The sequence below is a fragment of the Pseudonaja textilis genome, chromosome 3 (assembly GCF_049901715.1).
Source record: "Pseudonaja textilis isolate UNSWEBS1 chromosome 3, rPseTex1.2, whole genome shotgun sequence".
In the NCBI taxonomy this organism is placed as follows: Eukaryota; Metazoa; Chordata; class Lepidosauria; order Squamata; family Elapidae; genus Pseudonaja; species Pseudonaja textilis.
This window is the reverse complement of record NC_141992.1, coordinates 161,691,333-161,715,388: the sequence shown is the minus strand read 5'-3', so window position 1 is coordinate 161,715,388 and position 24,056 is coordinate 161,691,333. Positions and strand designations below refer to the sequence as shown.

Below are 24,056 nucleotides of genomic sequence, written 5' to 3'. Positions count from 1 at the left end.
ATATTATTTGAGAAAGAAAAGGAGTAGATGGATAATAAGCAGCTTGGCACCATTGAAACAACCCTGGCTGATGTCTAAAAATGCTAAGCAAATGATAGACCCAGTTAATATCTAGATTACCACCACAATCCAGGACTTTTTAAAAACTGAAGAAAAGGCAATGTAAAATGCTTCCCTGTTCCCAGTAGCATGAATATATCAATGTTGTCACAACAAATTAAGTTTGATTCAAAGGAGACTTTTCTTCAATGAATAATTTTAGTAGTAGATTGAGACAAATTAAATAAAACTATAAGAAAAGAAATTGAAAATATTTTAACTTTTTAAAAATCAGATTTATAGATCCTTTAAAATCTAAATATTAATATGATTACAATACTCTTCAGGAAATATTGCATTTTTCTTGGGAAAAAAGAATAACTTATATTTTTACCTTTATATATTTAGTTATCATCATACAAAACAGTTACCATGGCAAATGCTATCCTTAATGAGCAAGTATATGAAAAAGACCAAAATAGGGAACAGGCATGAAAAAACATATTGAAAATAACTTGGAACATTTTAGCATTTTTGAGTTTGTTATGGAAATTGTAAATCCTGTAGTGCCAGTATATACACTCAGGCATAATATTAATTCTACCAATATTAATCTTCCTTTTATTTATTCTTTTCCAGTTTCAGATCCCTTATTAAGCATATCCTATATCACAGTAACATAGATTTGGGAAACAGTTGTCCAAGAGTCACTTTGTTATCAACTGATATTCCACATTATGGAGGAAATTTTAGTTTTCACAATTTACTCAAATGAACTTTTATGTTGTGCCATTTTTATCCCTTTGTGGAAATGCTAGCATCTGAAAGACAAAAGCAATTCTTTAAATTTTCTGATTTAAATTTTGCTTCAACTAGATGCAAAGAACATTTCCTATTTGTTTAACCTATTAAACCAAAAAAGCAGATAGCTCCAAAGATAGCTCAAATGATAGAAACCAGATTTGTTTGCTATGATATAGTTACATTCTGGTTTTCTTTTATAAAATAACTTTCACTGGTGTCTGAATAGTGATCATATAATCACAGAGAGACTGAAGTAGATGCACCTATGAAGGTCCATCATAAGTCCTCCTCATTCAGTGCCATTTTGGTTGCTTAATGAATAGTTGTTCATTGAGAACTATGTACACTTATAAAATAAGGGAAGGAAATGAAAATGATTTTTGCAAAGATGAATGGAAATTTGGACATTGGCATTGGATCAATAATAGTTTGCAAACACGACCATCATCCTAGGACAGGGGTGTCAAACTCACGTCATCACGATGGTATCACATCATGTATCAGGACTTTCCCCACCTTTTGCTAAATGGGGCATAAGTATGGCCAACACATGACGCAGCCAGCCTGTTGGCCAGAAGTTTGACAGCCCTATCCTAGGGGATAGATAAAAATTAGCATCTGAAAAAGTGTTTAAATGTCCTCTTAGAATCTTTCACTATAAGACATTCCAGAAATCTCTTGGGTAAGTAAATCAATTGCTTAGCTAATTTTACATTAATTTTTAATTACCAGAGACCTGTAATCAAACAGCAGGATATTGTGTTAATTAGATTTGGTGTGACCAGAAAAGGGATAGATTAGACTGAACGCAGGTATCTCATTATATTTGTTACTCAGAATCTCTCCTGCTTAGCATTCAGGCTTTGCTGGTCATAATTTAGGAAACTGATATAACAATCATGGCATCCTGTGTTAATAGGTAGACCAATTCTAACTAAAAGCCATAGCAGTGTAATACGGGTACGTCTCTTTTCCTCAACAATAGTTGTTTCATTAGAATTGCTACAAAAAGTTACTTGCACCAGGACTTTTTCAAAGAATTAACAGTTCTTTTTACTATAAAGCATTTTAATAACCTAAGCTTTTTAAAATGATAATGAAGATTTCATGACTTAGGAATTTGTACTACAGGTGCTTTTGTAAATGCAATGAACTAGTGTGCATTGAAAACAGCCAGAAATCAGTTTTCATTGAAAGCAAATCTGTCTGGAAAAGATCTTGAGTTTTGCAGTTTGATGGCTACTAAATCTTTTGTTGTTGAATGCATGAACATTAACAGATTGTTTTCGTAATATTAAATACTTTCTCAAATACCCTTTTATCCAGGATTCTAGTTCTTGGATGATTGAGTGAGATAACTAATTACTTGCAACAGCTTAAGCTAGTAATGATTTAGTAATGATTAAGCTAGTAATGATTCCTAGTATGATTTGATTGTTGATTGTACCCTATGACTATCATTAAGTGTTGTACGTTATGATTCTTGATTCTTGACAAATGTATCTTTTCTTTATGTATACTGAGAGTATTTACACCAAGACAAATTCCTTGTGTGTCCGATCACACTTGGCCAATAAAGTGTTCTATTCTATTCTATTTCTATTCTATTGTCCTGATTTTCTATTAATATATGGCATTACACATGTTTTGTGAGTGGTAGGAAGTGGTCTTTGTTTCCTTCATTTTGGCAATGAGGGATAATTGTGGAGACCAGTATTCAGACATTCAGGATTCACTTCAGAATTTTTCAGATTTTCACATAATGCTACGTGTGACAGGATTTGAGGCTGTAATACTTTTCTCTTGTAACTAAATTGATTTGTTTTGGCACATGGCTGTTCTACATTCCAATAAAATATCTACAAAATTTCTGAAGCAAAATTACATGCATTCCATACTTACCTGACCCTTTTCAAACTGTGGACATGACTTTGAATGCTTCAGTTGTCTTTTGTAAGAGTCTCCATTCATTCCAAATAGCGTAATAAAGATATTTGCATCTGTTTCAGATGCAGGTAATGTTCCTGTATAAACACTGATTGAGTAAGTAATTTCTGTAATAGAACATCAGATGAAAGAACATATGAAAAGAAGCCATGTAAAGAAATAGAACAATCACTCACATATTCTTACATAGACTAAATGTACTTAGTACTAAGACATAAATCTGAACAGTGGTTCTCAGCCTTGGCAACGTTAAGGTATATAGACTTCAATTCCCAGAATTCTTTGGCCAGCATGCTATACATTCATGTACAGACTAAAACTGTATATTAAATTCTGAGTTACTAGATCTAAAAAAGACCCCAGGCAAATGTAACACTTTAAAATATTTGACAAACTTTAAACAATTAAAAATTAAAAGAAGAAAAATCCCCCAAAACCTTTCTTTTGCTGTACCTTTGCTTGTAGCAAAGTATCTCCCTTGAGCATTGGTATAGTGAAATAAAATTGGTATGCATGTTTAGAGAACAATTCAACAATCTGAATTTTCAACAGCTCAGTCATCCTTTTCTATTCCAACAGAAGATAACAGAGAAAATGTACATCACATTATAAAGCACTATCTGCTTTGAAGACTAAGATATCAGAATTAAAATGTTATGCATATTCATATTTCAAATCAGTATATACAATAAATCATAGCGTACATTTCCAAGTTGGTGAAAAAGATCTAACACGAACAATTGATTCATACATTGTGTTAAGCCATGAATTGTTTGTTGAGTAAAACTCAATATTTTTATTGAATTCACTAACTTTGTGTTAGGTTCATCCCATTATGGGCATAGTGTCTGAAGCCAACTGCTATTAAAAATCAACCCTGATACAGATGATAATAGTGTAGTGTGCTTGTTGTTGATGACTCAGTCATTCATAAATTCTTCTCTTTTTCCATTGTTATTCTGTATTTATTTACTTAACATGGAATCCCATCTTAACCAAATGATGATGATGTGTTTGTTTAAAACAAAATGGATGCATAAAATAACATAATGTAAACCTCATAAGGCAAGACATAATTAAAAATGACCAAGGCTCCTCACAAACTGTCTTGCAGCATAAAAACTAACACAAAAAATAGGCTCCAAAATAACCTCCTGGCTCCTGAAAAAAAAAGTCAGGCTTCAAGATCTTCTGGAACGCTTGTGTATAGGGGAGGGGAATGTCCAAATATTAGGGAAGAGGACAAGGCATACTTCATGGATGTCATCAGTAGACATTGTTTCACAGAAGGATGCCAGAGTATGCCCACCATGCCAGAAGAGGGGCATAGGCATAAAACAAAAAGCAGTCTTATAGATAATCTGATCCAGTAACAAACAGCACCTGGTATCCAGTATCCAGCTCACACAGCATTAAGACATCCCAGAATGCACCTATCAGCTGTAGTTCCTGAATGCATTGTAATCGTCTAATCAGAAAGTTGATGAGGGCATAAATTACCTTGAGCAGAACCTTCCAATCTACAAATGGGTACAACTGGCATATAAGATGACTTTAAGATAGCTGAGCATGTAGAATCCTTACTGTGCATTTTGGGATTAACTCCTTTTTCTTAGAATTCTGCTGACTCTGAGACCCCTTCTACTTTCTTTTTGAATATAGACCCTTTCCTGGCTACAGTATGAATAAAAAATCAGAGGATTTTTTTTTGTTTTATTTGTTAGATGATGACATCATATATTATGAGAGCACAAAGAAATATGATATCAAAATAAGAGTCACGGTATAGTTATAAATTAATGTTATCCTCTATGCAAGTATCTGCAAAAAAATGGAAATTTTGAAGATTAGCAACTAATGGTGGATTTAACGGGAATCTATGGTCCCACAGACTACTTGTGATCTACAGCTCCAATTGAAACTTCTCAAAATTCTCTAGACATTGTTTCACTGTCCCCGAAGATACCCTTGGGGTCTTTGAAATGAAAATTATTTCCTAACCAATGTTGAAAAATAATACAATATTAAAATACCATTAAATAGTAGTGAGAAGCAATAGCAGCAGGAGTGAATGGAACAATTTTAATTTGTAATATGAGAAGTAGTGATAAATATAATCCATAATTTTTAAAAAAGGATCCTGAACGGAAGAAAGCTAAAGAAACACTAATCTGACTGGGAACAATTTTAATCTTTTTTTTTTCTTTTGTATGGATAGGTAGGTAAAAAATTTAAGCAGCAAAACTGACATCTTATGCTTTGTATTGTCCCCTTTAAAACTCAAGATTTGTCTTAAATGGTATAGGGTCTTCTGCTTGAGCAGAAGGTTGGACTAGAAGATTTCCAAAGTCCCTTCTATTATTCTATGGTCTATAAACTAATTTTTCCTAGTTCTAACGGGATTTAATGGGCAGGAATGCTTTAAAAGCTTGCACGTTGAAGCACTATGACCATTTTTAATTTTCAGCTCCCTAAAAGTGCAAAAAGTCTGAAAATACTACCTATAATTTTATCAGCCAGATTTCCTGTGGCCCTTAACTAGGAAGAAGGTTGTTTAAAGAAAAAAAGAAAAAAAAGCTACTCATTCTTACATGAAATAAAGAAAAATATAGCAGCGCCGGAAAGAAATTTGCAAGTACATTTCCTTCATCTGATTAAGTGATTCTGTTATGCCATAACTGATATATAATTGTTAGAAGCTAGCTACCTTTTTATTCTATTTTTAAGCAAAAAGAAAATAGCTACCTAGCTGAAATCTAGGAGATGAAATTTAATTTGTAACATGATTCAGCTCTACAAGTTTGAGTACCAGCTTGAATATCACACCTGTTTTCAAGCGGGAAAAATGTGCTTGATAATACAATTCTATAATTTCTGTTCAGAAAATCCAAGTGTTCAACGTTTCTTTCTAGGTATATTTAGATAAAATTACAGCCTTAATGATATTTCTAAGATTCTTGAACAAATATACACATAGCTATGACATCTGTCCTTTTTAAAAACATGTTGCAATTTACCATTTATTATAATAGAAGTAGAAGCTATTTTAGATCTAATTTTGAACATACGATACAAATGTATAAGAGACCTTATTATTGAAATATCAATAGTGTTAAACCAAAGCTTCTTGTTTAGTGGGACAGATTTTTTTATTTTCACATTAATCATGTTATAATGATTCAGGTGTATAATTCAAAATGATTTATGTCTTATATAAACTGAGAAAAATTTTTTATTTCCTTTTACATTGTTTATAGAATTAATAATATGACTTTTAATTAGAATCCTCATTGCACTGATTTTCATGAAAAAAGATGCAGTTTGTTCAAAATTATCTGCTTTCCTTCTGAACGTATAAGATCATTACCACCAATTAAACTAGTATAAGGAAGTGGATCGATCTTTCACTTTGATCAACATTGATATTAGTTATTATGTTAGAAAAATCATTTTGAAATATGATTGAATGTGGATTCATAGTTATGAATAAGTACTTTAAGCAACAGGACAAAATTATCTCTCTTTTTATAATAATAACTGAACAAACAGTATATAGATGTTATGCTTCAAGAAACCAGTTTTGCCAATCTATTTGTCTCCCAGTTAGACTTGGAAGGAAATGTTAGTGTTTGATCATCTATGTAACTCTCTTTTTCAAAGAATTCTAGAAAGTTTAGCAACACTTAATCTGAAACCAAGGGGTCTTAATTACATCTGCATTTTACTTTCATGGAATGTAATGAAATTTCTACATTAGGCATTTTGGGGGGAAAATTGTATAGTCCCATTCAAATCTAGTTAAATAAGATCTTCTGGATTTAAACTGACTAGTTATCTTGCAACACATGCAATTAAAAATTCACTCATTTCTAAGTAAGTATCATTACATTGACATCTAAATCCTAATACATGATCAATGGAATTAAACTCTTGTTTAACTTAAATGGTTATAAATAATAAAAAATTAAAGATTTTTGCCCATAAAGACAACTTTCAGGTTTTTCTTTTCAAAAAATCAATATGTTGTAGAAATGGAATTGTCCAAAAATCATGCATAAATGGAATATCACATGATCAGTAAGATGTGACTGGAGAACAGCTTAAAACCATCATGCCAACTATTTTCTTTCTTTTTTAGTAGATAAGTAATTGAAGGCAATAAACATAAATAACACTCCTTCCTACTCCTGTTTTTTTCCACAAGTGTGTGAGATAGATTAGGCTAGAGAAAATGACTGGCACAAAGTTACCCAGCCAGCTTTTATGCCTAAGGTGATTTCTAGGCTAGCAACTTAACTACTACATTACACTCTCAGAAACTGAAGCATCTTCTTCATCTATAGCAATTACCAAAAAAGAGATTGTATGAAATACATACTTTTTGACATACTTTCTCAAATATATACTTTGATGTGCAATCCTGAAAAGGACATGCTAGTCACCAATTTATTCCCCCAGTTATTTTATTTTTCATCCCTATCTGATATATCATTTTTGGCCTCCCTACAAACTTCTTCCCATGCCTGCATTTCTTCCTGGCCTCATCTGTGCTACTATTCCTTCTCACATATGTTCATCTTTCATCAGTTTCAACACTTACTTTTTTTCCCATCCCTCTCTAAAATAGCATACAGATTTTTATCATTGAAGCTGCCTGTTTGGAGGAGTATTCTCCCAGCAACCATCAGGATGACTGCAATGCAGTTATCTGTAGCGTTCAACACCTAAGAGTAGTCCTTGATGTCATGGTTCCTCATTCCCAAGTTTGAAAGAAAGGGCTATACTATGGTTGTCTAGCAACATACCCTTGAGAGGAGCTTCATTTGGTCTGACTACTGCTAATTCCGTCACAGTTTCTGACCCATCTTCTTCAAAGAGCCATCGGTTTATAGGATAAAATCCTAATTCTTCTTTAGTATCCAAGTCTTTCATCCGCACCTGCAGGATAACCACAACCACATTTGTTTTGGGTTTTTTTGTTTTGTTTTGTTTTTGTCTTAATGAAGTAGTCTTGCATAGGTATAAGGAAGTAGGGACATATACAGTAAGATCCTTGACTTATGACCTTAATGGAACCTGACAATTATGGTCATAAGTTGTAACGATCATAAAGTTTGTCATTCACATGATTTTATGACATTTTTTGTTGCAGTCATTAAGCAAATGCCATAGTTATAAAGTGATTGCAGGGATTGCAAAGGGAACATAAAGTGACCATGGGATGTAGGATGTTGAAACTACAGGTTGAGTGTCTTGTGCTTATGCAAAACTTCAGACATTCAGCAGCTGGGATGGTGGCAGCTGTTGACAAAAATGAAGTTTAAAGTTCTTCAAATCAGCCTTGTCCTGATGAAAAAAAAATATAAAAGAAGCCTTGTAAACATTTGGTTCAGCTTTAGGGCTTGTCTCACTTTCTTACCATGTTTTCTTCCAGTGTGTTGTCAAATTGGGGAGACCCACTTTCCAATTGCTACTTGAAAATGGATCTCAGAAAGTTTACATTTTGGAATTTACATTCATCATTATACAGGAAATGACCATTTTCAATTTTAGGAAAATAATTATTTACTCATATAATTACTTCTTCACTTTTCTTTGCTCTCTCTTCTCCCTGGAAATCACCCTGCTTCAAATCATGGAACAGCTCTTATGGTGGGAAAAACAAACCTGATCCATGTATCCAAATGAGAAAAACATGATTCCTTGTTTATGTTTTGAGATATAGAAGGCTGGCATTGTTCCTGTAAGTATTACATATTTATTCAGTTTTTTCTAATACAACTCTGATACCTGGTTTCTTTCAAATGTTGCATAATGATAGACAAATAATAGTTTTATGGAGCATATCATGTATTCGGTGCAAGAAACAACTCTTTTAATATTTTACATGTGATCTTTACATAAAGCTTTAGATTGACAGTTATGGAGAGAGGATTCTTTTATACAGCTACTATCAGGGAAAAATACAGCATACATACTAGCAGCAAAGAGGCAGCTTTACACTACCTTATTCTTTCCTTTTCAAAGTGTGTTTAAAATATTATTCTTAATGGGATGATACATTTATACCTGTCACTTTGTTCCTTTTTGGGGTAAAATATAGCAGAAAACAGTAAAACAAAGAAAGTAGGCAAGAAAAAGGATATAGAGAAGTTTATACTAACATCATCCACTATGCCTCTACAGTATATATCTATAAATCTTAAATAGTCTCTATATATTCATCTTCCAAACAAAGACATCTCTATGGTTACTAAAGGATTCCTTTCATATTTATCCATAAATAGGCTATAAACTAGAGGACACAACATATCCTTGTTTTATTTTCTGCTCAGTGATGAATATTAGATATCCTTTATTTCAATTATACTATTTATGCCGCTGAGCAACTTTCAAGTGAATATTACACAAAATTTCCATAATTCAAATTTATTCATTTTATCAATTATTTTTTTTTACTAAACCAACAAATGTATAATACATTTACTCTCTCATATTGATGCATTTTTTTTAATGACAGAAGAGCAAAACTCTAATTGGCACAATTTGTGTATGGCCTAAAGCCAAAACGCAGTTCCCATATTTTCCATATTCCCACTGAATTTTGTTGCTCTTCCAGTTATGGGATGCAGTCTTCACAAACATGAAATAAACCACACAGGTATTTTATAAGCAAACCAATTCTATATTTTAATATTTGTCCACTGACACTATCAACATCTGTAGTCGTAATTTCACTCATGTTTATTTCATTTTGTATCTCCCATGTCTATTTTTCCTTAAATCCATTCCTAAAACTAATCAAAGAAATTGTACTGCACGTTCAGAAATGTTCACCATACTTATATATTCATTGATTCTTTCACTATAAAAAAAATCAAATCAACGATGTATTTAGATTTAGATATATTCCTTTACCATGTGTACAAATGAATAGACCTGCTTAAATTTTTAAAAAAGCTGATACTAATAACTATTTTCATTAATTATTTTTAAGTCTCCAAACAGTTCATTTGGAAGGGAGGAGGACTGTTTTCTCATTCCTTCAGATTAAAATATTTTCTTTATCCTGACTCATACAATTTTTCCTAAGATTATTCTGTGGTTTTTCCATTGTTACCAATCATCAAAACAAAATAAGTACACACCCACATAAGGATTTCTACTTTCATGAATGCTTACAATATTATAGATAACCTCAATTCATACTCTCAGACTTTTAAACATTTTTATTCACAATTAGCTTATACTTTAATTTTCCTGTAAATATTCATAGTCTCTACTGAATAAGATCAGAACACCTTCATTCGTATTACATCTTTATGTCATCTTTGCAGCACATGATATAACGGTTTTTCTTCCTTCACTTAATTTATTAATCTTATTTATTTATTTATTTACTTTTTACTCCTCCTCCAGTATTTGAAGTTGCCTTATTCAATATTCCAAACTCATCACCATTGCAATGATCACCAATGCTACATGCAGCATCTTCTACTAGCCAATTTTTGTCAGTGTTCCACAAATGGATTCAAATATTCCAAATATACTCATGCTATTCCATGCAAACTAGCTTCTATAGTCTAAATTACCTTACAAGCCATTGCCCTTTTTATCTATATCCCAATAACTCATAAGTACATGCTGGATACTGACAGATTAGATGCTTAGAAGGATGAAGCTTTTATATCAAGGCCAATACATCACTTAATAATGTTTCTTTGCTTACTATTTGGACAATAATTACTGCTGATTTTTTTCCTATCCAGTTGTTCTTGAAAATGATACATGTTGCTCTAATGTATCACTGTTTGTTTATTTACTTCACTTGAAACATGCAATTTTTCTTCTTTTGACATTACTTGGGAATTAATTGAATAGGTGTTTCATAAATATTGTTCGTGTTTAGTTTAGTTTACTTTATTGTCATTGCACCTTGTACAATGAAATCAAACACCATCTTCAGTGCACATCATGACCAAGGCCATGAAAATAAACACTTTCGAATTTTGTAATACAAAGAAAATGTCTTTGTAATGTTGAAGCTAAATCCCACTATTATATTCTACTAAAGGCTATTCAATAATGTTGAAACTCATTAAACAATGTCTTTATTTATATCTTTTGGGGATTAGTCTAAGAGCTTATTTATTCCTAAACAACAATGAATAGTTTAGATACCATAATTGCTTAGAGACCACATTTTCTTCTAAGTTCCACATGAACCTTTGATCCAAACATTGAGTATTCTCAGACAGATTAGATTTTCTTAGGAGTGTTGATTATTTGACAACAAAATGAAAGGATAATTGGTGGAAGTTATAAAATAAGGAGATAAGTGTAACATGAGATGGATTGTGTCATCTAAACTTGGGAAAGACAAATTGAACTAAATCCTTAAGGGTATACAGAAAGCAAAAAAAGGGGAGTGGAGAAAAACCTGCTTTTTTACCTTCATCTTTGTAATCCACTTATTTTTACTAATAAAAGAATGGTGACCATTGGAAAAGCTGCAAAACAAGGTGAGGGAAAGGAACATTTGTTACAGCATTTGTTAGGGACTGGGTTAGGGTTTTCTGTCCTCACTGTGAGTTGTGTTGGAAGGGTGCACGAAGGGAGGCTCAGCCAATTTCATTATACACATGTTGTACTCTGGCAATAAAGGTAATAATAAAGTAACTGAACTGTCCTAGAAACATTACAAAAAGGTATTTGGAAAAAATAGGAAAGTAGGTATCTGAATCTGTCAGATCTGATAAAAATGAACTGAAGCGGGAATGGAAGAAAGGTTTGTAGAGTTTTAAAAATTGAAGAATCTATAGGGCATCTTAAAGGATTAATCAAATTAATAATGATGTGGAAATTGTAGATATCTAATGTGAAATATAGAAAGAAAGAAAGAAAGAAAGAAAGAAAGAAAGAAAGAAAGAAAGAAAGAAAGAAAGAAAGAAAGAAAGAAAGAAAGAGGAGGAAGGAAGGAAAAGAATTATGTTAAAAATTGAATGGAAATGTAATTTGTCTCCAAGAAACCTATATTAGAAAAAGGGATATAAATATTTTATCTATATAAATTTGGGTAAGAATTTATTTCAATAGGAGATAAAAAGAAATTGAACTTTTTTTTTCATATAAACCCTCATTTGCAACCAGAACTACTACTGACTTATGATAATGACAGATACACTTCTCTGCATGGGTCCTAGACTTTGATAGTTGGAATTTATGCTCCAGAATGGAAAACAATATAAAACACATATGGACAACTAATGGACTTGTACAACAATTGGTATTTAATTGGAGATGAGAATGGAGTAATGTGTTCTCCCAAAAAAGGACAGAACTTCTGAGAAATATTTCAAAATAACACAAGGTAAAATACTAAAGGTTTTGCACAGAGATGCAAAAATGCAAATTTTGAATTTGCAAATAAGCCAGGGAAAGGGTGAGAGTAAAAAAGAAAAAGGGACATTAAAATTACAAAATGGAAATACTATAAAACATATAATCTAAAAATGAAAAATATTTCACCAATAAAGGAGAAGAAATTTCCTGGCAAAGATTGATGAGTATTTATTTAAAGAAACAAAATTTACTGAAGATCACATAGAAACCATTAATGAATATTCTCATTACAATAATGAAAGTTTGTGAAGATATTAAAAAGGTGTAAACAGGAAAAACATACAGACCAGATCATTTACCAACATTTTATAAAATTTTTGAAAATTAATTATAACAAAATTATAGCAAAACCTGATGAATACTATTTTACAGACTAAAAATATATCAGATAGTTGGATGGAGGCTGACACAGCATTAACACTTACCAAAAGTCAAGACTTGACTTCACCAAAAATTATCATACAATACCATTACTTAATTGTGATTATGTTATTCATGATGAAATTAGTTGAGAGAATAAATACGGTTTTACAGGACTACTAAAAGATTTGAAGTAGATAAAAGGAGTTTTGGTTGGAAAATAAGACAGAACTTGAAAAAAAAAGTACAAATGATGAACATGTTACTTTAAAACAATCTAATAAAGATATCTAAACAAAAAATTGAAGCTATTTCTTTATAACCTTTCTTTCTTTTTGCTTTTTATTTCTATTTCTCTTTTCATTTCTCTTTTACTTTTGTTTCTTTTCTAATATATGGATTGTTTTTATATTGTTAAAATTTATTTAATAAAAATTACATTAAAAATCTATACTTTGAACACACACAATACCATCTATACTAAAGTATGAAAGTTAACATGAGTAAATGCGAGGCAATACCTTATGTAGTTTGATCCCTTTATCCAAATTTGAGCAGGACGACAGAAAGGAAAGCTTTATTATTTGACCAATATCACCAATATTCAACTGTTAAAGTAAAACAACAACTATAAATTCATGTGGTGAATAGATTTGAATTCTCTCTGTGTGTAGGTCTGTCTATCTTTTAAAATATCTGCATTTTCATATTAAAATATCTACATTTATATGGCTTCAAATCTGAATCTCTTTTAAAAGAGCAATTAAACTAAAAGATAAAGATATCAGCAACAAAGATGGAAAATAGTCCAGGTCCTCAGGATGTCAGTTCCACTTTTCACAGTTTGTCATTCCTTCAGTATGTGATCTTTATACTTTTCCCTTTGGAATTTAAGAACATATATCTAATTTAGCATTCTGTGTTATCCATTGAATGAGTCAATGCATTTGAACTTCAGAAGTAGATTACAAAGGACAAATCCTCTCCTATTATGACTCTCAGGTTTTTTACATTCTTATGCTCAGTTTCAGATGATGACAACAGTGTGGTGAAATTAAGTAGAAAAAACAGTTTCTGCATCCTAATTGCAATATTATTAACTAGAAACCTACCAGAAAGGGTTCGTTTTTAAAATGTTGAACTCTCTGTGCAAGTGATACTCCATTGGTACCATAGGCAAGTATTTTTATTTCAGGTATTTTTTCTGAAACATGGACATAGTCTAGCCACAGTCTCCATTGTCCTTGGCTTTTTGCTTCAAAACCTTTCATGGGGCCAGATTTTTCTGTCATTTCTGAATGAAATACAAACTGATTCAGGTTTCATTTAAAAGGTCGATCTGAACTTATTTATTGTTTTGTTATATTTAATACGTTATGTTGTCATGTTGCCAATAATTCTAGAGTAACAGCATACATAATTTGAGGTGTGAATTACAAATGTACTTTAAATTCACCAAAACTCTGAAGTGATTTCAGGAATCAAAGCAGGTTTCTTTTGAAATAGAATTAATCTAAAACTCCCAAGCAGAAAGCTCAGTAAGAAAGAAGGAAGAGTGTACTTCTGTGTATTGTTGTTCAACAGTAAATTAGGCATTGGAGTAATGTATTGCCAAATTGTTTTAGGTGCCCATAATTTTTCTGTCAAGAGTGGAACGTTAAAAATATTTGTAGAATCAATGGAATTTTGCATGCTATAATATGAAGGTTTCCTTAGAAACTGCAAGATAGTCAAATCATTCTTCCTCTGTTACTATTTCTGTACTTGATCCATTTACTGTATCATCTCACTTTTTGTAACTTGACTTTCAAACAGATTGAATCCTAAACTGTTGTAATTTACATACATTCCTAGCCCGTTCATATCCAGAGAGGCATCAACATTCAAAGAATGAAGGACACGCTTCAGAATCTTTGAATTAGTTTGTAGGAAAATGAAATCAAGGCATCCTCCACTGACCCGGACCTCTGCAAAGCCTCGAGCACAGAACAAAGAGAATCACAGAGGTTCAGGTTACAAGACAAAACTTCCTAGAAATAAGAAGCCAACTTGAGACTTAGGTCCTTTTGAATTGTAAAACTAAACCAAAAGTTGCAACTAGGTATGGATAGAGCCTCTCTATTGGGCTTCTCAATAATTAAGTGGTTTGCAACACAACTTCCTTAATTGGAATTTCTGACAATACTGGGGCTGAATTGCATAAGTCTAAGTCTAAGCACTCTTACACAGGCCCGCTAAATCAAGATATTCAAGCATTTTGAGTATTTTATAAGAAATTGTGGGACTGGTAAATTTAATAAAATATATGTAGCATTATTTGTATAAGACAACCTATGTTACTCATTCCTATGATATTTTGAACAGTTGCTTGACAATTCATGTGATAATTTTATGTGAGACAAATGCACACATACATGCATACATCTATCTTTGTATTTCTACATCTGTACATCTATCTCTGTCTTTGTATCTCAAATTTGAAAATTAGGATACGTGACCTTGTAGTGGGATTAAAGCTTCTGTAAAATCCTTTTTTGACTGTTGATGCAACCAGTTATTATGAACAAAAGTATATGTAGTAAAAGGATAGTTTCTTTCTTCTATTACTATCTTCTCTAGAAACCAATCATCTAGGAGAAAAAAAGAAAACGGTTACCATTCAACTTTCTATTTTTGTTTGATTTACCCAAGTAATAACAGCTATACAGATCACACTGTATGAATGAGTTAATTAAAAATGATACAATGTGAAAGCTTAAATAACACTGCAATGGGAGGACTTCGTGTTCTTGTTCTTTTATACTCTTAAGATTTCAAGTGTTCAACAAGAATACTTGAAAAGTGCTATTGCTTTCTGCAGTGAAAATCTAGTTATATTTTTAAATATTGTAAAAATATTGATGGAATCAGTATTCATGTATTTTGGGACTCTTTGTTACCATAATCTCTGCAAATGATCCTGTCATGGTACCTTTAAAAATAAATAACAGTTGTCAAAGTAATTTTGGATAGTATTATACACATGCAAGATGACAAACTGAATTGTAAATTTACTTCATAGTCTAGTAATATATATCCTGTATGAATTTAAAGTGAATAAGTATGATCTATTCTAGGTGTTAAATCAATACATGGTTACTGGTGATACTCAAGTAAAAATGAATACATACTGGTTATTTGCAGGTATACATTTCCATTATTCTTGAATACATTTGTGTACTTGCTGTAGTTGCTCCCCATTCCAATCTAATTCTGCATCCTGTTATTATTCTGGGATTACTACTCCAAATGTATCTTGAGAGTGCCACATTAAGGGAGACTACTTTTTAGTTTTTCTTCTCAGTTATGATAGAAACTAAGTTGATTTGTATGCGGTATACAGAAAATCCTTCTTGAATCACTTCTTACATCTGAGGTTATACACTTATGGCTGGGAATCTAAATATTCAAAGGTTATACTGATCCAAGATCAGAATTATATTTCACCATTCCCATATTAGAAAAAAGATGTTGAGACTATGCAAAAAGTGCAAGCAACTAAGATTATTAAAGGCCTGGAGACAAAAACATATGAAGAACAGTTGCAGGATTTGGGTTGGCTGGTCTAGAGAAAAGAAAGACAAGGGAGGACATGATAGCAGTGTTCCAGTATTTGAGAGGTTGCCACAAAGAGGAGGGGGAGGGGTCAACTTATTTTCCAAAACCAAGAAGGCAGGACAAGAAAAAATGGATGGAAACTAATCAAGAAGCGAAGCAACCTGGAATTAAGGAGAAACTTCCTAACAGTAAGAACAATCAACCAGTTGGAACAGCTTGTCATCAGAAATTGTGATCATCACTGAATATTTTAAAGAGACCGGACAATCACTCGTCCTGCTTGAGCAGTGGGCTGCAGTAGAAGACCTAAAAGGTCAGTTCAAGCTCTATTCTGATTGATTGGTGCCTTTTCCTAATTATTCTGAGTTGCTGTTTCCCCATTCCTCTGTACAATATTTGCATTAGTTTGGTTTTCCTACTTACTATACAAAGCACTGCAATGGTCTTTCTAGGACTCATTCCACATTCTCTTTCTCTCTGCCCTTCCCACCCCTCTCTCAAAGTATACCTTTGTTCAAACCTTTGAACCCCACAATGACTTGATTCAACTTCCCAAGGTACACTCCCTTGATTTGGTAAACATCCACCTATAATTTGAGAAAAGTTGATATAGTTGAATTTGTATGAAGCAAACTTTATCAGCTATTAATGGGTAAATCCAGTAAACATTATTTCTTTTCTCTGCATAGATGAACATTTTAATATATATAAATCATTTTTGCAAGATCATAGCAAAAAGGTTGTGCAATAAAGCTGACATCTTTGTCAGTGAGTATTTTCATTTTATTGCAAATATTAGATCATAGGGTTATGTAAGCATTCAGTATTTCCTGGATTTCTTCACTGTTCCAGTAACAGAGCTTCTAGAATCAAATAAATAAAATCCAATGAATTATGATTTTTACACAAAGAGACTTTACTTCCTTCTGAAGCATTTTAGATTAACTGTAATGGACTAGAGTAAGTTTCTCAGCTTTTAGGCATTCATGATTTAATTTATATTCTGTCTATAATGTTTGGTAGAGAAAGGTTTATTTTAAAGAGCATTATGTATTGCTCATTAAAGCCTCATTGCTTTTTCTTTCCCTATCTCCTGTAAAATGTTATATTAATATCTTATGTCCTTGTCATATTATAACAAGTTTTGCCTATGAGTTTTGATATTTCACGTTGAACCTATTTATGGCAGTTGACCAAAATTTATTCATCAGTCATGCAACAAATATGTTCAGAATCACTATTTCTACTCTCCAATTCTTCAAAAGTAATCTGAAGCCAGCTCATGGTTGTCATCACTTCAGCTGACCTTAAAATACTGAGAGCATTACTATGTTCTCTACTTTTGTGGGAAAGGAGAAAGAAAGACAAGAGTTGCCACCTATGTAAGAATAGGTCACCCTTAAACTCTAGGCAGTTCTTAAAGCAACTACTGGTGCTGTTTCAAATATTCTATAGCTAAGGCTACAATAAATCAGTTCTGCTTCTGAATATACAGTAGCTGATATTATGGGATACATTTGCTGTTAACAAAAGACATGTGAGAGTTCTCAATTGTTGATTAAGTAGCAGTATCTACAGACTATCTATGAAAATTAGGTTCACATTTTATGAGTATAGAACAGGTTGTTAGTTTACTTTATACTGATCATACACAGATCTGAATCAAGAAGTACAGATAGCATTAAAATAATAGGGAAGATGACTAAAGAAATGAATACAGCAAAATTGATCAGTACTTGGTTAAACATGATTCCATTCATGCCATTATATAATAAGGAAATTATTCTTTACACTTGAAGCATGTCTGTTAAAAGCACATGCATACCTATTATGTAATATATACATATATACATACATACATATATTACCTGTCCTCTACCAAAAGTGATTGGTCTTGTTTCAGAATTATTAAGCCACCGTTTTCCTGAGTCACCTCTATCTCCACAAATACAAAAATAAGCATTGCCACTGGCATCAGCTTTCTTCCTGTCTCCAGTATGTACATGGATAGAATACTCAACAACTGAAAGTAAATAAGAGAAATATATAGCACTATAATAAAAGGAACTGTTGAGATTAGTTGGCAACTACATTGCACTATTAGTACATATAAATTTTCAATCAATTACATATCAATATCTTTTCTTTTAGTATTACTACGCCAAATATGCTCCTTAACTATATATTTGAAATGTATTTTCTAAGTCCTTTGCATCTTCTGTTTTATTTAGCCCTTTCACTTTCACTTATCCCTCTATCCTTGGTAATTGTATTCTATCTAAGGGCTAACTCTCCCTATACCTTGCTTTGTATGAACTGCTGATCCAGTTAGCATTCTTCCATCCATCCAGTGAATCCATATCAATAACAGGGAAAAGAAGAAAAATAAAACACACAAAACTGATAGTTCTTGAAGGACTTTTTTTGGCAGAGTTTGTCTCCAAACACTTGTTGGGATAATTAAAATCTTCCATCATTACAACTGCATGCCTCTTTGAAATATATGCAATTTGCTCTTGTAAAACATTAGCCACATCTTTTGAGTAGAAAGGGTCACAAGAAATACTGATAACATTATTGTTTTTACTTGTTCTTCAACTTATTTAATCCCAGAAAATCTTTACATCATTGTCATATTCATTCATTTTGATTTTTGAAAAGGAATGGATATTTTTAACATGCAATCGAATTTCTCTCAATTTTCTAAGACTTCTGATCCTTTTGAACAAATTCCATTGTTTAACTGTTGTACACCAGAGCTGGAATCTACATTGATTTTATCTTCAAATTCTGAACAATTGTATATAGACAAGGAAGGTGATAAATTGTATGAGCCAATATTCTCTATGAATTTTCAGTGAGTAGTTTAAGTAGTTATTTCAGCAACACTCCTTTGTATTTAGTAAAAAACACTTCCTTTTTTCTAAGGGACTTGCTTTAGGATGTCCATTTCTTTCTCCAACAGAATTTGAAGTCCTTATAATTAAGCTTTCCATTCTTTGACAAAACACATTGTGTGTCTGTCTGTGTGTGTGTCTGTGTGTGTGTGTGTGTGTGAAAGGCTACTGATCTTGAGGTGGTAGTCTTTCATCTAGATCAGGGGTGTCAAACTGGATTTCTTTGAGGGACGGATCAGCATTCTCCTCGTGGGCTGGCGGTGGGGGGAGATGGGACCAACGCTTCCTACAGCACCCTGCTGGACAAAAATGAGGCATGTGGGGGCATGCATGGCCACCACTTGGCCCATTTTTTGCCTGGACAGGCTCCTGCAGAACTTTGCTGGCCAAACCAAGGTGCAGGATCCCCTGTGCCCCATTTTGGCTGGCAAAGTGCTTCAGGAGGCCATCCAGGCCAAAAATGGGTCACATAGGGGCCATTCATGCCCTCCTGCACCCCGTTTTAGGCTGGTCCCACAGGCCAGCCCCACAGGCCAGATTTAAGCATCCCATGGTTCAAACAGAGGACTAAATGGATAGGAGTAACAACTAGAAGCAAGATTAACTTATAATTTCAGAAACAGTATTTAGTATTTTGATAGCCAGCCATTGACATGTAGTATTCTTATTTTCTGGACTGATAGAATAGGTAAGAATATTACCTGATTCCTCAGTCTTGAGGTTACTTCCAAAATTTGATATTTGGTTGTCCTTGCCCTACTATATGTTTCCATGTATTTCAGCAGGAAAAGATTATTGTCAATTTTTAAAATAATTTTAGTAGTTGTTCTGTCATATTCTTGATCACTTCAGAGCCTATGGATTCAGTCAGCATATGTTTGTTTTTGTTCCTCATAGAAGTGAATTGCCAATTACAATGCCATTATTTGCTCTTTATTTTTTTAATATATATATATATGGCATTCAGCTTTATTCGGGTATTTTCCCACGTCATTATAGTGACGTGGAAAAATACCCGAACAAAGCTGAATGCCGTACATGTAAGTACCCACGAAAACTTAAGAAAACATATATATGTGTGTGTGTGTGTGTGTGTGTGTGTGTATAATGAATATTTTTAATAAAAAATAAAGAGCAAATAATGGCATTGTAATTGGCAATTCACTTCTATGAGAAACTAAAACAAACATATGCTGGCTGAATCCATAGGCTCTGAAGTGATCAAGAATATGACAGAACAATTACTAATATATATATATATACACACATACATATATATACATACACACACGCACGCACACACGCACACACACACACACACACACACACACACACAAAGATCAGACTCATTCAAACCATGGTATAGTGATGTGGACTATGAGTTCTAAGATATGTAATAGTACCACATTAGGACATATTAGGGAAGCTGGTCTAGTAAACATTATTAGTTTTTAAGGAGGAACATAATTAGAGATCTTGATAAAAGTCTTACAGAGATACAGACATAGCTGTGGGCAATGGACATTCCATGCTATTTACATGCTATTTATTTATTAATATGGATAAAGTACGAAAGATAAATATAATTTATTATCAGAGGGATTTTATGTTTATATTTCTGTATGAAGAAAAGAAAAGTAAAATTGGTCCAATTTTTTTAAAGGGCTGTGCAGAGATCTGACAAGTTGTATTCTTGTTTCTGTTGCTGTTTTTGGCATAACTGCTCTTCAAGTCAAATTAATGAATTTCTATATACTGTGCATGGGCACTGCACTACTGTGCAGGTGCAATATCTGTTCTCTCTATCCAGGACTGAGTACAAAGACATTCTCATTAAACTGCACCCTTGGTAACAAGAACTATCTGATTTTTGTGCTGCAAAAGCAGAGACTGAAAAGAGGAAAGTTTTCCATTCCATTTATCGGGCGGGTGGGGGGGGCAGATTAGCCAATATGAACGTTGTAGTTCTGATGCTATGCAAGCAAGCCACAGCACACATTTTAGATGCTCCAGTATGTGCACAAATTAAAAGCTGTTACACATACCCTCTGCCAAATTTCTATGTGTTCCTTCAGCAGATTATTTCTTTTAATTGGATGTGTGGAAAAATAGATGTCTTAGTGAAAAATCTAAGCTCTGCCATCAGATGTTGTTCAGTTTCAATAAATTAATTTTCACATTTTGTTTTTCCTGCTTTTTTGTAATGCAGTACACATTTGGGCGAAACTGGAGAATGCAAGATTTTTAATAATACAGTTTTGAATAAATAAAATACAGTATTATTTCCAATTACGGATTATCTTCAGCATACAGTATATTTTCTCATTTTGAATTTAAAATTTGCAACATTTAAACTTTTAAAAGCAATTCAAAATGTATCAAGTCTGGAATTATATATATATGATAAGATAAGATAAGATAAGATAAGATAAGATAAGATAAGATAAGATAAGATAAGATAAACAAACAAAAACGAGATAAGATAAGATAAACAAACAAAAACGAAGCAGCCAGTGAAGTGGCAATTTTAATTTAGAATCTTTTTCTCGGAATATCCAACTAAACTGAATGTACTGACTTTTCAATATATGGGTAGAAGTTTCAAAATGCTTTTCCCCTATGACAGAACTTATTTTAGGATAATTATATTTTGGGCCACTTTTTTCAAAGCTTCTGATTTTCTTCTTCAGTTTAATGGTTGTGGTATCTTGTGAATCACTTTACTAGTAGGTGTGAATTATTATTTTTTCCTTAAGAAATATAGCATTAACACTGCAAAATTAAAATATGAAGGAGTCTGACCCATATTAAGAGCTAGATTTTTACATACAACTGATCCTGATGTACATTATGAAAAAATATTATTATTAATCACAGCTTGTTTTCAATATACTTACTTTAGAATGGAGTATTATGGATGAAACATGAAGAAGCTACTTCACAAAACATATTCTTTTAAAAATGGATGACCTTTAATTATTGCAAGTTACAGGAGTAAACATCGTGACTGAATATCATGAACAGCAGCAGTTTAGCATTCAGGACAATAGTGAGACTATTTGGGTGGCAAGTATAAGTATAAAATATTTGGCAACGGCTGATGGGGTGACTTAAGAGCTGCAACAGACTGGACTATAACACAAAATGGATGGGCAAAAGACTTGTGGAAGTGGAACCAGGAGTTATTTTTTATTTTCTCTTAGTTTATGAGATTGCTTGCTTCAAATGATGTGTAAAATAAAATTCCAATCTGCATCTGGAGAATGGTGATCCCTTTTTCTGTTAGGATCTTCAATCAGAAATTGGACAGTCATCTGTTGTAAATGTTTGAATTCTGGATTTTCTGCATCCAGATGATTGGACCAGAGGTGGTATTCAGCAGGTTCTGAAGAACCCGTAGCAGAAATTTTGAGTAGTTCATAGAACCGGCAAACACCACCTCTGACTGGAGATTTTACAGTATCCTTCCCCTGCCACGCCCACTAAGGGAATTTAATTACAGTATCCTTCCCCTGCCACGCCCAGTGGTGGGATTTAATTTAAAAAATTAAATCCCACCATTGGGTTGGACCAAATCGTCTTCAAGATTACTTCCAAGTTTGAGATTTGCAATATCAGCTTTATAACATTTGTATCAGGAAATAAATGTTTTGGATCAGTAGACTTGATCGATTTATCCACATAATAGATGTATAATGAAATATAGAAGCATTGGGAGGATATGACTTCCCTGCTAAAGTGGTTTAGACTAGGGATACTCTGCATGTCGTGTTCTCAGAATGACCATTTTGGTTGTTGCAACACAAAACAAAAGTTAGTTATTTTGAAAAGTGTTCTTTTCAGCATCTGATTTTTTTGAACACTGCAACTAGACAATTGTTTAATGGCTTCATCTTTGAATTCATGGAATAAAGATAATATTATAATATATGCAGAGAACCAGATTGGTGTAGTGATTAAATACCAGGATACAAACAAGACAATGGTGAGTTTTAGTCCTGTCTCAGGCATGAAGCCAACTGGGTGACTGGGCCATTTCTTTCAGACCAAGGAAGAAGCCAAAGGCAAACCATTTCTGAAAATCTTGCCAAGAAAACTTCGGGGACTTGTGACATCCATCATTTCACAATCTCAGGTCAAGATAAGTCTTTGGACCTTTATTCAGTCAGGATGCATCATTATGAAAGATTTTAAGCTTCTGTTTAAAAAAAACAAAATTATCTTACCAGGCAAAGGATCCTGCTCTGCAAAAAATGTTGGCAGTTCAACACAGGTGTCTTCACTGGGATTAAACCAATAATCAAAATTTAACCATATCTCTTGTTTGGTATCTGTATGCTTCATATGCAACATGTTCATATGCCAGGACTCCTTTAGTTGAGCATGGTCACTGGATATCTGAATCTTCCAAAGCGACCCAACATTTGTCAATTCATCCTATTTATTTGGGGAAATAAAATCAAAATTAAAGTTTTAATTTATTGATAGTTTTATTTCAGGTACCAATAATTTCAAGATACTGCCTAGAATTTCCCTTAACTACATAAAAAAAGAAATGTAGGGAAAAAAGACACTTTTACAGACATTTGAATTAGATATTAAAATCCTGGAAAAAATATTTCTATATTGATTCACATGGCTATTTTATGGACATTAACTATATAATTTTAATTATTTAATTTGATAAACATTAGAAAATTAGTATTTCTCCTATAGAATATTTCAAAGCAATTGTGCAAGATATACATATATGTGATGTTAAAAATATAAAGTTTTTACATATTTGAGAGGTATAATAAGGTTTAGGACCAGCAGTAGAAACTCTCTGTTTTATTTACACAATGGTAATGCTTATTTTAGTTTAAATGCCAATTATTTCAGATAATTCTAAACTACAGTACATCTTAATTTTAATTTGTTTTAATTTATTAGAAAACTATGGAGTCATTGATTTATGATCTATCATTTATAGGCCTGCAAACATTAATGTCAGCAAACCATTGACTTTAT

At 32.6% G+C, this 24,056-nt stretch overlaps 1 protein-coding gene across 2 annotated transcripts in view; it reads right to left on the bottom strand.

Annotated features, from left to right (window-relative positions):
* RP1 (RP1 axonemal microtubule associated) overlaps positions 1 to 24,056 on the bottom strand; it is a 198,798-nt gene that overhangs the window by 25,677 nt on the left and 149,065 nt on the right. For both annotated transcript variants that reach the window (XM_087931244.1, XM_087931243.1), the window contains exons 37-44: positions 23,273 to 23,483; positions 18,018 to 18,172; positions 16,658 to 16,736; positions 15,051 to 15,182; positions 13,665 to 13,846; positions 13,074 to 13,160; positions 7,596 to 7,728; positions 2,746 to 2,897 (exon numbers count right to left, since the gene is read on the bottom strand). In XM_087931244.1, coding sequence (XP_087787370.1) covers positions 2,746 to 2,897; positions 7,596 to 7,728; positions 13,074 to 13,160; positions 13,665 to 13,846; positions 15,051 to 15,182; positions 16,658 to 16,736; positions 18,018 to 18,172; positions 23,273 to 23,483 — 1,131 coding nt within the window. The remainder of the gene's footprint in view (positions 1 to 2,745; positions 2,898 to 7,595; positions 7,729 to 13,073; positions 13,161 to 13,664; positions 13,847 to 15,050; positions 15,183 to 16,657; positions 16,737 to 18,017; positions 18,173 to 23,272; positions 23,484 to 24,056) is intronic.